Below are 15,801 nucleotides of genomic sequence, written 5' to 3' on the forward strand. Positions count from 1 at the left end.
TCATGTATTCAACTTCTTTTCCTACACTTTCCCTCCCCACCTGGTGATGCTCAGAGTCAGGAAGAGAGCTGAACACGCCCTTCCTGAGTCCTATAACCTCTCCTAACTCACACCCATTTCCTCCCTAACTATGTGAAGACATCTAACATGGGCTTCGATTGGAATTCCACAGAGCATATTATCAAGCCCATTATCGCCGCTTTATCGGCAGTTTCCTGTCGATAAAAGCGGCGTTAATGGAACGCCCTTTCTTGATAATATGCCCCTAAATCACTTCGAAGCGGAATTAGTCAAATCTTTCCACATGAAATATTAGGAGTATTTATCTTCTTATTTTTTTATTATAAAAAAAGAAAACTAGCGCGAAACATGTTTGTTTTTGTAAAAGTACAGTTTTCCCATTCATTCTTACAAGAATAATGAAAATGCTACAAAAAGATTAGCCCTGTTTTTTTCGGCAAATGTGCAAATTGAATGTATTATGGATGCAAGACGGAATACTAAATGTCAGGTTAATAATATGTAACCTGGGGGCATATTACCAACAACTAGCGATATTTACCGCTAAATAGGCGTAGTGACAATTTTTCTATCGCCAAGCATCGCCAGATTTTATCGCTGAGATAACATGCTATTAGCAACGTTTATCTCAAAAGCAATAAAATTCCTGGCGATAGAGGCGAAATTCGTGAATATCTCTGAGAATACAGCGATATTCACGCATTATCGCTAACAGGGTCTTCGCCATTATATCCACTTCCCATTGGATATAATGGCTAAGAACTGGTCTGAGCAGGCGTTATTTTTTGGAGATATCCGCGCTTAGCGCGAATATTTCCATCGCTACGCCTGCCTTGCTAATAGTCGATAGCGATGTTAGCGACTGTTTTCAGTCGCTAACAGGTTGGGTATGCCCACTTTGCATGTCATTAGCAATAAATATCGCTGACATGCAAAGCGGGCCCCAAACCGTTCGCTATCGCCTCAAAGCTGTCGCTGACATCAGTGAGCGACAACTTGCTAATAGGGCAATGTAATTATCGCCGCTTAGCGGCCGAAAACAGACGCTAAAGCGGCGATAATGTCATTTTGCCAGGCTTGGTAATATGCCCCCTGGTTCGCCTGATATGATTTGAAGAAAGCCAGGCATGTTTTCCCGTTGCTGTGCAGTTTTGGCCTAGATCTAAAATGAAAAATGCTATTTTTTATAAGTATGGATGTTTGGCATGGTGATTTTTTGTTTAGAATGGCTGTTGGATTTAGAATACATTTGGTTTTGATTCACTGTACATTTTGTCAAAATGTACTTACTTGAGTAACAAGCGAACTAAATTCTAGCTGTCTAGATTTATGTTTCTTTTTGTAACGTGCTTAATTAACCTTTAAAAAACCCTGTAATTTGTCCCAGGTTGATATTTGCTGCATCTTGGACATGGCACAGAAATATACTTTTAACTGTACCTTCTTGAAAACGAGACATTTTGCAGCATTCACAGTTTCAGGACAAGCGATGTAAAAAGCACTGGTTTGACGGTACTATACTGACACCTAGAGCCAATTTGCATTCATTGCATCAGTGACTTGGCAATTTTCTCATCGGACCTGGCAAATTCGCAGTGGCATTTTGAAAAACAGACCGTTGCAAAATGTAGATTTCATTGACTGCACATGTCTTTCGATTAGGGATTGATTTGGGTAAATGTTATTTTGCTTTGGCCAATTAGGGTAAATGAGGCTGCAAAATTGTCCAGTCACTTGGACAAAGAATTTATTCTGGTCCCTGCTGGATGTTCTCAGAAAAACAGATACACTAATACTAAAGGTGGCTTAAACTCTAGGTGGCTTAGTAGCTGCTAGGCCTTTATTCCTGATAGGGAAGGGCAGACGTAAAACTAAGAGTCCGAGGTGAAAATTGACGGGGCCAATGACAGCCAACCCCCCTAACGGACTCAAAGCAGTATAATAGGCAGCAGGGGCGTAGTAGCTTGGTAAGTAAGACTGGCGGGTGAGAGCCTCAGATTTTCTGACAATCATGGCATTTCATAACTATTATATGAGAAACAGCGCTTGTCAGCAGCTTAAGGGCCAATGGAAAGGGAAAGACGTGCAGATTGTGAGGGGTACTTAAAACACAGTATTGTGTAAAATACCCATGTCTGAAGATCTTCAAAACAGAAGAGTGGGTGTGTTTTTGTCCGAGTATGTAAAAATCCCAAGCGAAATCCGGCAGACACTTTATCACACCAGACTGAATGCTTCTGTCCCCAACTATTTACTGAATAATACATTTATTAGGGGGTGTATCACCCCAAACACCCCCCCCCCCAACCTTTGCCCCTGATCATGGGTGGCAGGTTTAGGGACCAAATCCTTGAGAGAGAAAAAGCTAGTTAACTACAGCCCACTGGTTGATCGAAGAATAGGGATAAATGCCTGCCATGTCCAGCAAAGTGTGGTATCTAGGAAAACTGTAAAAGAAGACAATAGCCATTATTATTAATAACAGTTGCTTCTCGCGGTGCTTAATTTGTGCAGGTGGTTGCAGGCAGGGTTGGGAGTGAACTCAGCCATTCATTTTTCAATAACAGGATTTATTTTTTATTATCACACTTTGGTTCATCGCAAGAGAGCAATTAGGAGACTGCAAATGTAGGATCGTGGAGGAAAGGGTGGTGGAATCAAGACTTGGCAGCCTTGGCAGTATTCAAATGGTCTATCATTTAACAACACTAGTGGCCAGCTCCAAAGTAAAAACTAAGAGTCCGAGGTGAAAATGGACGGGTAAAGTAAAACATTGGGCTCCTGTACTCACCTTTCTTTGGCAAATTAAGCTCTTTTTCAGCCAATGAATCATAATAGACAAGCTCTCCACACTTGCATAATTGATTAATGCATCCCTCCAATGCTTTCCATAAGAGCCAAGTTAAACTTTTCATGTAATTCTTGTGGTGCAGTTCTAGTTTTTAATCTTATTACTTCTGCAACCCACTGTGCAGTTATAGTTAGGATCTAGTTACAATACGAAATACATTTTTTTGTTTTTCTAATAACTTCAGCACCATTTGGTGAATTGTCACAACATTTTCAACAAAAAGTTCACTCCCTTCAGCTCCTTACTGAAAAAATTCAGAGTGATCCATCAAACAAGGGGTCAAGGACAAGGTTTTTTTTCTTCTCCAAAATACAACTTTCCTATGCAATTTCCCTGGAATTTCAGAGAGCACGACAGCCAAAACAGCTGAATGTAATTACACCAAATTTGGCATATGTACACAGAAAGTGTGTGTTTTGTGATTTGGTTTAAATTTGTTCGATAGTTTTTGAGAAATTAAGGTTCAAAATGTATAGATATCTGGACCATTGTTTTGAAATTAAAAAAAATGAAGCCTTTTGATTGGTTGGGGAGGCTTTTCAGAGTGAGCGCTCTAATTGGCTAGCCTCAACATCAAAGGAAATGTCGGAGTGGCAATTACAGGACAAAGCACATTGTGGTGCAGAGTAGTTATACTACCTAGCTCTAGTGGGAGAGTCCCAAAAGAGCCAAACCTGGACTTAAAATTAATAAAAAACATTTGTGGGGGGGCTGTCGCGATCCTGTGAGACTCCTCAGGGACTGGGAATATGAACTACAAAAAAAGCGTGGGGGAGTATCCATGGGGGTTGGCCGGGCATGGGTAGGCGGATGCAAGGCCTGGAGGACTCAGCATGGAGTGCTGTTTGGGAGCCATTTGATAATCTTCCTCAGCATCTTCAGGGTATGAAAGCATGAAGCGATGACAGTGTTGACTGGGACAGTCCTGTTGAGTTTGCTGATTGATGACAACCCTAAGGCTCTTGGTGAGGTTGGTGGGGGCGGGTGTCGGTCCTACCTCTGTTTGCCACCAGTCCCACAGTGAAGTGTTCTTCCCGCAGATCATGATTTTGGTCTTGTCTGTATTCAGCTTCAGACCGTTGATCTTCATCCAGTGGGCGATTTCAGTCATGCAAGCATTTGCATTTGATCCAGGTACTGGCCTTCTTGTTCGGGAGGGAGAGAATGCGTTTTATGTCATCAGCGTAGGAGAGGACGTTGCTATCCTGAATACGTTTGTGATTGCTTCTTAAATTACTTAATTGATGACAGCGCTGGGCATGGAGGGGGAGTTCTAGTTATCTTAGTAAACTTTAACTGGTGAATTTCAGTCTTTTTTTAGTTTAAAATGTTAACATTTAACTGACATTTTCACCAACTTATAACGTCACTTAAAAATATATATATATATATCTGTGTTTGTGTGTCTGTGTGTAAATACATATACATATTATATGTAAAAACATTACTAGTTTCCCTTTATGTTATCCTGCCTATTATTAATATAACAATATCATTTTCTCCTTATCTCCTTTTACTTTAGAATCAGGACAGACAATTGCTTGTGATTATTACAATGCAACTGTCCAGTGCGGTTCTGGAGAAGTAGTGCAAATCAGCGACAGTACTTATGGGCGTAAGAGTCCACACTACTGTACCCTCGAGGGCACCTCTTCAACAGAGTTGACAGCAGGCTGCAGTTGGGTCAATGTGAAGGAGCAAGTATCAGGTAAAATGGTTTATTTGTGGTAAAACAAGACGAAATATGGCATATTGTGCTGGTATCCATAGGAACACAGGGAAAGCATGAATGTTGCATTGATTGATAACATTTTGCAATTCGGGGGACACTAATAGGCGATTGAGGTCTGTGAGTCTGTGCCAACAAGGTGTAAATAGCATTTGAGCATGTTTGTGTAATTGCATCAGATTTTGAACAGTGTGCTACTATTGGCTTCCAGGTTGTGGCAGTTACCTGTGCAGAACAGTGTTGAAGAGGTAACAACATTGGCAAAATGGATGCATAAAGCAAATAATTTTCAATTTGTGTCAGAAATGCGAGGCATTGTAAACATCTGGAGTCATATTTACAGCCTCTGTCACCACCACAACATCACTTTTAGTGACATTGTGATGGCAATAGGAGCATTGCCTATTTACAAGGCAGCATTAAGCCACTTAACTTGGCTTAACGTTACCTCGTGAATAAGGCACCCTTTTACGCTGTACTTAGCGTGAAATGGGTGGGCAATGGGTGTTGTGATGGGCGTTCCACCACAACACCCATTGATTTTGACGCTGCCCCCTATTTACAAGTGCAGCGTAAATAGGAGGCAGCGCCAAAATTAAGACCAAGCAAAACTTGGTCTTAAATAGTTGAAACGAGGAGAAATGCTTTATTTTCTTATTTGCTATGGATGGAAACAGCAAAACCTCAATTGGTTATGTGCAGGGAGGGGGAACTTCTTGCACATAAACAATAATCCCCTCATCACAGGCACCCATGCACTATGGTGCAAGGGTGCCTGTGTTGGCGCTAGGCAGCTTAACGTACAACCATCTCATGTCTTGGCTCACTATAGCAATTATTTAAAAAAATAGGACTAGCTAAAGTAAAAGACCTTAAAAGGACGGAGAATTTATGTTATTGTCTTGCTTATTGTTTGAATTTGAAAGGTCGCCTATTTTCACTATATGTCACCACAGTCGCCTATTGAATTGTCTGTGTATTTGTTATTGTGTTTTCTTTGTCAGACAGCCCCCATTGGCATTATCTGTATACAACTGTTCACACAATTAGCGAGAAAAATAGAGAAAGAAAACAAATAATGTAATAAATATTTTTTGTTGTTGATAAAAATTTACTGAGGTGTGGTACATTTATAAAAGTCTAGTACAAAATCACTTTTGATTGTGAAAGAAAAAAACAGATTCTGAACCAGTACCCTGTGGTACTTACCCAACGGAACGACTTGTGGCTCTATAACTATTAACCCAAGTTTCGAAGGATACAGGATGACCCCATTGATCTTAATTGCATGGGGAAAGGCAGGGCTGCACCATATTCTAGTACATATGGTGCAGCACTGCATTTCAGAAGCGATGAAGCGTATCATTAGCCTTCTTGGCTTAATGCCACACTTGCCCACTTTCTTGTAAATATGTCCCCTGGTGCCCAAAGTCATAGGACCATATTCACAAAGGTATTTACCAAAGTATGTTGAACATATCTGCGTACGTACCATCACTGCAAACTCATGTTTGTTATTCACAAACCAATACACTCTTAGATTTATTTATTCTCACACAAAATTACACCAGTGTGTTGTAATTTTGGAAGTGAGCAAATCTGCCCTCAGATGCGGGACGTTCCAGAGATGGGATGCGTGCCTAACTAGATGAACACAAAAACATGCAAGTGTCTTTCAAAGGCACTAACTGACAATGGATGTCATCACCAATTTACTTCTGTCAAGGGCAGAATCTGCCAACTAGGGAGCTAATGAGATGAGAACATGTTCTAAAATAGTTAGATGTAGAATGAGGGGTTCCTCCATGGCACAATATTTTCCTGTGGACAAAATCACCAAGTTCAAACTAGGGCCCAGATGTAGGTAAATATAATTTACCGACTCATAAATACCGAATTGTACCGATTCGGTATTTATGAATTGGTAAATTAGAAGGAGGCAGATGTAGGTAATTTTTAAAACACAATTACCGAATCTGTAAGATTCGGTATATACCGATTCGGTAAATACCGAATCAGTATTTCCAATTGATTCCTATGGGCTTTGAAGCCCATAGGAATCAAAGGGAAATACCGATTCTGTATTTACCGAATCGGTAAATACCGAATCCTGGCAGGGGGAAGGGGGTGTCACTTTGACACCCTGTAGCACCCCAAGTGCAGGCTTGTGTGCCATGTGGCACACATACATGCCCTAAGGGCATGTCTGTGTGTCACATGGCATAGGTGTACATGCACAGATGTGCATGTACACCTGAAATCGGTATTTTACCACCCAATAGAATTGGGTGGTAAATACCGACTCCTAAAGGTCCTGTGGCCCTCTGTGAAGTGCCACCTACATATTGATTTACAGAATCTGTAAATTTACCGATTCAGTATTTTACTGATTCTGTATATTTACCGAATCGGTAAATTTACAGATTCTGTACATCAGATGCCCCCTACATCTCAAAAGCCAAATACCGGTCGGGAACGGCCGAAATCGTCTGTTACCGACCGGTATTAGGGCTCCTACATCTGGCCCTAAGTGTTGTGTTTTTAACTGGTGAGTAACAGTGCATATATTTAATATGCTACACCATGTACAGAGTACTTTATGAATTTAGCGTGTTTTATGACGTTGAACAGCTGCTGTTGCAGTCTTGGCTCAGTTTGTTGTGGTTGGAGAGTCATCAGTGAGCTTGATGTTAGAGTCAATGGGGTAGGCTGTTAGATCAGTCTTAAATAAGGGGAGGTAGGTAATGTTAAGTATCCTATGGGAAGACAGGTAGACCGGGTCTTAGTACCTGACTCTTGATGCATCCTGCTTGGTTTAGCCATGGTTGTGAGGTCTCTGATTTGTTGATATAAGTTTTGAATGCAAGAAAATATTAGGCAAGGGTTTGAATGAGTTATGTTTGTGTGGGCCGTGGATTACCTTAACGATCAAGGTACTCTTTATGAGTGGCCTTTTAATTCCAACAGGGCTCGAACAGCAGCTACCCGCCCCATAGAAGTTATGAGAACTGTTTAGTTTCCACAGATCTCTTTATTTTCAGACAAAGATGTCAGCTGCTGAACTCTCTGTGAAAGTCAGGTAAAAAAATGAGGCGTTACTGGGGGACTTGGACCCAGGATTAACAGTTCCTCTGTAGTTCTTAATTTGAAAGGAGAATCTAAGAGTTCCCACTTGTAATGGCCCAATGTTCCCCTCCCCGGACATACCAGTACCCCCAGGATTGGCAACCCCAAATGTGGGGGTAATCCAAGCCATTCATGATGCCCAGGTGGAACACCACCCTACTTGATGCCTGTAAACAGAACTGAAAGGGCAAATGCCAAGATTAAACAATGTTGGTATCACACAGTGTATGCCTTTGTCCAGTTGACACAATTAACAAGGTAGATGTCCTATCAAGACACTGTGGAAGTGATAGGTTCTGTTCACATCTAGGAACATGGATGTATGAAAGGGGACTTATGGGTGATTTTACATATGATCGGCTCATGGTGGGTGGCGCTGTTAGGAGTACAAACCTTTATCATAAGAGGATGAATAACTGTGTCAGACACTACAGCTCACGGATAATGAGACTGGACAGACAATAGGTGGCTGGTGTAGGCAGCAGTAATGAAATTTGGCTCATGTGGGAGGGCATTTCAATTTAGTCTGTTCTCATCTGAAAGTAAAGTTCAGCACTATTGTAGGTCCTATCTGGGGTTGTCCACCCATTTTCTCATGCAATCTAAAATAAACTCATAGTCCAATGAGATATATGTACCAACGTGTTGAGCTTCAGGATTCCTGAGTTGAAGGACAATTAGTGTGCCTCTCTGAGACTGGCTGGAGTGGATTTGGTGGCACAGATGGCCTCACTTTGAGAGCTGTCGAATTTTGTGGTATTTATAGGGTGCAGTATTACCTCTCCAATAGGAGATTCACCCCACAGAAATCGAATAAAGTGGTAATGCTGCTTGATTTCTCACAGTCCAAGCTGTAAAATTCAGAATGTGCAGTGATTTCTATTCTCAAATTATGTCAGGTATTACTTGGTGCAAGGTGGGGTAAAATGTAGAATTGATGCACAAAGTGTAATCCCAGTCTACTCTAATCTCCTTCGAGATCAGGATTGTCGGCCCAACTAGAATTAATCTCCAATTGGATACATTCTCAGTTTATGGCGCTTGACATTGTTATTTGCTTTCACATTATTAATCTGTGCTCGAGTTTCCCCTCCATGCTCTTTTTTAGAAAGGATTGTTTTTCAATGGTCAAAAGCTGGCCTGACCTTTGGGCAGTCATGTTTTTCCAACAGCAAATAAAAGTAAAATGTTTTACAATCCTCTAGACTAAACCCTGTTTAAAGGGAACATTTGTCACTACAACAATTTCTGTTCTGGTGTTATTGCATCATTGTCAGTAGTTAATTTGAGCGGGTGGTTTAGCAGTGCTCTGCACCAGCACCTAGTAGTCAACACCAGCACTGATGACAGTCTACCCCAGGGTGGCGCTGCCTGTCTAATTTAAAGATGAGCACAACAACATTCTTTTATTGACTCAGCATAGATTAAAATGACTAATTCCTGCCACCCAAGCCATTCTTATTGCGTTGGGACCTTGGGATACTTTGATTGTCACATTTGTAGGAGTGTGATGGTGAGGAGTTGTGATTGTACTGTCATTGGCAGCACTTGCAGGGGCAATGGGTGATTCAAGCTGCAGTGGCCTCCTAACGAGGATCCTGACACTTATTTTTTTTTATTTGTATTTTTTACAAATTAAGCGCTAGCCATTGTACTCATTAACGACCCTTATCAGCTGTTACCAGCAAAGGGCATTGACAATAAAGTATAGACAGTAGAAGTCAAACTATATTGTCATTTGCATTTAAATTGACAAGTTGAAGAGAAATGTATCTATTTCATTGCTGATGTTCAAAATTATATTGTGATGTTTTAAAGGCCAATGCCATGGACTGCAAGCATGCCAGGTCTCAGCAGATGGAGCTACCTTCGGAGAGCCGTGCCCTGCACTGGGCAGCTACTTATCCATCACGTACAAATGCATTGAAGGTAAGTCCCAAATTATCTAATGATTGTTTGGTGGGAAGCACATTTGCTCAGTTGTAATTTTGAGTTTGATTACATAATTTTTCAGTCTAAATATCCAAATTCCTGAATAATGAATGTTTTTTCGGTCATTTGTAGTACATATGTAAGTAACTGTGTCACTCATTCGACCTGTATGTACATTTTTTTGCTCATCCTTATTCCACTGACTTTTTGAAGTAACACAAGCCGTGGGCATGGCTTTCATTGAGTGTGCTGTAAATTCTTTGTAAGAAGCCAAGTACAAAGAGGAAAGGATAAAGGATAATAAAAGTCTCCGTTTTTTGTGAGTTTTCACAAAGTTTGAGATAGTGGTTGAAGTTTAAAGTCCAGCCCAAACCAGTTCTAGATGAATCCATATTGACCCCACCATCCATTCAATGATCATTCTGATTACTTAACCTCACTATTTTTGCATGTATTCCTTTATTAATTTATAACGATATTTATAATTTAGGAAAATGCAGCACATCATTTAGAGCATAACATTTTAGCAAAAGTCAAATTGTGGTATAAAGTAAGTCAGATATGATTGATCACATACACCAGAGAGATGATTGAGGTTTTGAACAAATAAACTGTTTTGCAATGAGGAGAGAGCAACACACTAATAGAGAGTGAGAGTAAAAGGAAAAGGAAAACTTACCTTGCGCTCACCGCCGCCCCCAAAAACAGTGCCGCCCCACCAGCTACGCCACTGAGGTGATGCAAAGCTCCTGTCCCAGTTATCATGAACAAAAAAATTGCACGTCACTCTACGTATTTATGCAGTGTTTGCGTTTCTCTCTGTAATCCCAAGAGGAGGGTATAATGTTGGTTGTCTTAACATGTCTTGTGGAAAAGATCTTCTAGGGCATTGTCTCCTTCACCATACCCTTTATGTTGTGACATAGTGGCTTCCATGGTGCTTCAATTGATACATTTTGTGTTTTATTAAGCAACTGAAATGTGTACTTATTCTATCAACCCTTTGCTGTGTTATCCTGAAGTTGACCGGGTTTGTGGAGATGGCTCTTAAGTCAAATGATTCAGATCTGTGGCTGATCTATTACAAAATCCCCATGTAGTTCGAGGTAGTGGACATTTCTTGACCAACCAAACTCTCTTTCAATGCTATATTTTACAGGTTTGCTGTTAACTGTGGATGATGAGTGTTCAATGCTGGAAAATGTAACAATATCCATGCAGTGGATGCTGTCACCCTATACGGGAAATCTCTCCTGTATAATCAATCCTGGGGATGGCTATACCATCGACTATCAACCACTAAAGTAAGTGTGAATGTTTCTTTTTTATCTTTCTTCCAGCATCTCAGTGTGTCTACATGGAAATCCTGGGCATGACATGGATTTAGGCTTGTTCAACGCAATAGCCCATCTTTTCCTTGAATTTTGGTATAGTTTTACATTTCTGTGCCAATCTGTTTAAGGTATGGAGAAATCATATCAGAATTCGCCATTACAATAGTAAATAGTGCATTGGGCAAATTATATTAGCCACACTGGTGCTCCTGCATAATGACATTCAATCCTTTGACTTTTATTTTGTTTGCCAAATGTTTGATTGTGTTTTTTAATCTCAGCTTCTGCCAAATACTCATCCATTCCAATAGACAAGCCGTCATTTTCAAACACAAACTGAATTTGTAAGATAAACTTTTAAGGCTCAAATTCTGAAGATTTGTCTGTGAGTAGTTGGTATGTATTCTTAACTTAGCTCTTGGCTTACTCCTGAATTTCCAAGAGAAAGGGATTCCTACTCAAGGGAGAGAGCTTTAAGAACAATGGCCTTAGGTTTTACTTGCCAAGAAAAGAACACTGTTTTGATGTTTTTGTTAGTACATTATTTTATCCTCAAGATTTTCAAACTGAGTTGGAAACATGTAAGGAAATTACACTTATCTGTGATCTCATGAGACTATGGGGGGGGTCATTAGGATGGCGGTCCGCCTGCCATCCAGACGTAAAAAGAGACTGCCGCATTTTTCAGCTTTCAGCACCGCCCGCCGCAATGCTAAAAATGCACATCATGCATTTCAACACACAATGTGGCAGGCACCGCGCGGCGCCTGACACATTGTACATTGAAATGCAGGTGCACCCCCCAGAATCCCTGGGGGCCCGCAACGGGCCCCCGCAGAAATTCCCACACACCTTTCTGTGGCAGCAAGGCATGTGTCCGCCCCATCATAATATGGATTGCGGTCTCTAGCAGACACCGCCAACATATTAAACTCTTTTCCGCCCGGTCGACTCGTGCGGAAATGCAGCAGACAGTCTTTCCGTCCGCCATGGTCCCCCCGCCATAGTAATATGGTGGGGGGGAAATGGGTGGCAGGGACGGATGTCGGGCTGATCGCCATTGCCATGCGGGCGGTGGCGATCCACCCAACATCCTAATGGGGCCCTATGAGTGTATGTGTATGTGTGTGTGTACATATGGATATGTTCATAGTTGATTATGTGGATGTATGGCTTCTTAGTGGGTGCACCTTTTGCCTGATCTAAAATCCTGGGTGTGGGACTGTCAGGGGTTCCAAAGTTGTGACAATTGGGGTGGTAAGCTAGCATGAGAAGAGAAGATCCATGTGTGTACTGTTTATGCTTGGATCACATCACAAAAAGTCTTTCTGAGGGACCATGACAAGTATCCCTGCTACATTATTAAAGTTAGATTTCCCATCAGTGTGTTTTCAGTCAGCGCATCCCTATTATAATCCGCATTCTTTATGAGGACGTCCTCTATTAAACTGATAAGAGCTTCAACAGCCTCTCTGTATTTGCCTTCTAGGCATCAAAAACTGAAAACCTCAGGTCACGCTGATGATATCACTGTTACAGAGAAATCTTACAGATCTTTGACAAAGTTTGACTCAATCTTTGTCAGCCTTCGTCTTCTAATCTTTCTGTGTTCTTCCCACATATTGTTTATGGAAGCCTTCCCTTGTTCTTTAACAAAAGACATTTCATTGTCCAAGAGATCCAATCCAGAATTTCTGAGCACCTAATCTGCCTGCAGGATGTGGGTTCTGGTTTGCTTTACCTAGTCCTTCATTTGTATAAAATAAGAGCAAGGGCCATAAGGTGTTCCGAGAAGCCCTCTGCTGGTGCTGCTGAATGTCAGTGTTGCCAAGTTGCCTCTTCTTGATACTACCTCATATCTCGTCCTTCCACAACCCTACATTTTATGTTTCATTTTCTCACTTTACTGGTTCTTCTTCATCCCATTTTCTCCTTTTCTCTTGCTTTTCTATCATCCTCCTTTCTCAGGTTTCTACCTTTGTCTCTCTTACTTTGGGTCCAAGCCGTATGAACAACATAATTCCTTGTTCCCAAAAATGATTGCTGATCCCTCCACCTGCAGCCACCTCTGCAGAGTAAGCACTGGGTTAACACATTTCATGCGTGTGACCAAGTAACAATTGCTAATGTTTACTTACAACTTTAGTATTTATACAGAAAACAATTGTTGTGAGTCCCCTCTAGATCCCTTTCCTCCTACACTTTTTCAAATGGCCAAAATCAATCTCTAATTGTCTCGCATGCTGATCATTACATCACTCCTTATATGGTTGTTCTCTTCCAAGGTGGAATTTCTAGCGATAAACCTTTGGATCCAAATTTTCATCTAAATAAAAGGTCAGTCTAGCATTTCCCTTTCATTGGAGGGCTGTTGAAATGGTGGACTATATTGTCACTGGCAACAGCAGAGAGGTTTTAATGGAATAATGCAGATTCAGATTTGAATTTGTTTAGTTGAGGAAACCTTCTAAAGTGCGGGGTCTCATACTGAGTTTTGAGACTCATTAGTTGGCAGGGGTTCCCCTGCCAATTAAAACCCAGATTCCTTTTTCAGATGTTGTGGATGTGAATGTAATGAGAGTATGAATGTGTTTGCATGTTGTGATTGATTGTGTGATATCAGGGTCATATGTACTTGTATAAATTGTCTTTTTGTACATATAGATATTGTCATTTTCTTCTTTTCTTTGTATGAACCATGAAATTATTTATGAAATGTTAATATTGTGATTACATGTTTCTTATGAATTCAAATTCTATGAAAAATACATAAACTTGAAAGCATTGCTAAAACAAAAAATTTAAAGCTTCATATATTTTTTGAAGAAAATAAAAAGTTTGTTGTGAATCTGTCACCTTTAATACTAAGAATGGGATGTACACCTGTATTGAAAAATTGTGGCCATTGAGGGAACATCCTATTCTTTTGCTGTGCTCTATTTCTTCCCCTCTGTTCCCTGGCCGTACTATAAATTTTGACTGGGTCCCATTATAACTGCTCTTTGATTTTAGTTGAGGAAACCTACATTAAGAAATACTTGTGAAGAGCTTTTTCTTTCCTGTGTCTCATTCAAATCCTCATCTGTATTTTGTGTTTAAAGTTTGTCCAGCAGCGTAGTTCACATGTTCAAGGCTCCAGGCGAATACACCATATTTGTGGAATGTACAACCAGCGAATGGCACGTGACAGCACAGAAAACAGTCATCGTCCAGGGAAGTGTGGACGAACTTGCCATTGATGGGTGCTACAGCAAGCAAGAATCAAGTAACACGAACAGTAGTCCCTGTGGAACTCTATATGGAGAAACTTTGTGGATTCAAGTACAGCTAAGAGGAGGTGAGGGGTCCTGAGAATATGTACACAGGCTCCTTTTTGGGACATGCACAGCACTTGCTAAACACTAGGAAGGAAGAGTATGGCAGATAGAATGCCTCAATACTGCCATTCACTTATTAAAATGTCTTATGTCTGTTCACTTAGTATTGTGGTTAGTAAATTAAAGGGAAAGTCTTTACCAGATAAAATACCATGGATATATTCAAGCAAGCGTGATTTTCACACTGCAGAACATAATAATATGAATTACATTTGCATTCTATTAATCACGGGTATTCACTTTTGTTTGTTTGATTAACACATGTAACTCCAGAAGGGGAATACCCAGAAGGGAAAATAAACAATATTTATTACCCTCATATAAGATTAGGAACATAGAAGCATTTGAAGGTCCTAATATTTTAAATACGTGCACAAGAAACACCATCATTAGGGTTTAGCCAATGATACTCTGGAGCTGTTACCTCCATATCAATCTCCCTCCTAAAATGATAAAGAAGATAAGCTCTTTCCTATCAGTCGAAGCATTAAAAATGGTTACTTGAGTGACCAGTATCTCAAATTTAGATGATACAAATGCAATTTATTTAGAGCTTCCCAGTAATGCCAATCATAGGCTACAAACTGTGCAAAGTGAAGCTACCTGTTGTATTTGTAAACTTCCAAGAAACACACAAGTCACTCCTATCTAAAATAACCTCTATTGGCTACCCGTAAGACAAGGGTACAGTTTAAGACCTATCTTACTTTCAAAGAACTAAATTGTATAACCTTCTCATTTTGTAGTGGGATCAATAAATGTATTCCAACTTGAGCATTAAGATCCTCCAAGCTGAACTATCTGATCTTTTCGAGATACATTAAGAAATTAATGGTAGGTGGAAGCTGCTTTGTGCAAGCACCCACTTTCCGAAATTCTCACCCTGATCCTCTGCAATGTGAAACTGATTTCAATGATTTTAAGAAACTTCTTAAAAATTGTCTTTTTAGACTGGCTTATACCTGCTGACCATTGTTTTCTTATGTTGCTGCTTCAGTGATTTCTTTTCTCCCTTAATTTACTTAGTGCCTAGAAACCGTTAGTAAACGTGTGCTTGATCAAGTGTCATTAACATAACATAACATAAACCAAAATAGCAGGTATTTCGAAACAGTAATCTGATCAATTTGATTTAAGGCTAACACCAGTCTGAAGATATTTAAGGTGTATTGCTACTTTTTAACCCTTTCGATGCTCATGACGGAACGGTTCCGTCATGAGCATCGGTCGAGCTGTGCTCATGACGGAACCGTTCCGTCATGACCACGCCCGTTTTCATTAGGGCCCAGCACCGGCGGTAAATCGGGGCCGCACGGTTGAGGTTAAGCAAACGCATGTAAGGAAAGAGCCTTTTATCCTTACCAAGTACATGCACTTCAAGTAGACCCACAATTTAGCCTCAGCTACTACTTATTTGTCATAATAGACATC

General features: G+C 40.5%; 1 protein-coding gene across 1 annotated transcript in view; it reads left to right on the forward strand.

Annotated features, from left to right (window-relative positions):
• Positions 1 to 15,801, forward strand: part of LOC147673997 (polycystin-1-like protein 2) — a 915,503-nt gene that overhangs the window by 130,442 nt on the left and 769,260 nt on the right. Inside the window, exons 3-6 of the mRNA XM_086945086.1 lie at positions 4,395 to 4,580; positions 9,546 to 9,656; positions 10,819 to 10,963; positions 14,095 to 14,330. Of these exons, the coding sequence (XP_086801212.1) occupies positions 4,395 to 4,580; positions 9,546 to 9,656; positions 10,819 to 10,963; positions 14,095 to 14,330 (678 nt within the window). The remainder of the gene's footprint in view (positions 1 to 4,394; positions 4,581 to 9,545; positions 9,657 to 10,818; positions 10,964 to 14,094; positions 14,331 to 15,801) is intronic.

Source organism: Lissotriton vulgaris, chromosome 12 (assembly GCF_964263255.1).
Source record: "Lissotriton vulgaris chromosome 12, aLisVul1.2, whole genome shotgun sequence".
Classification (NCBI taxonomy): domain Eukaryota; kingdom Metazoa; phylum Chordata; class Amphibia; order Caudata; family Salamandridae; genus Lissotriton; species Lissotriton vulgaris.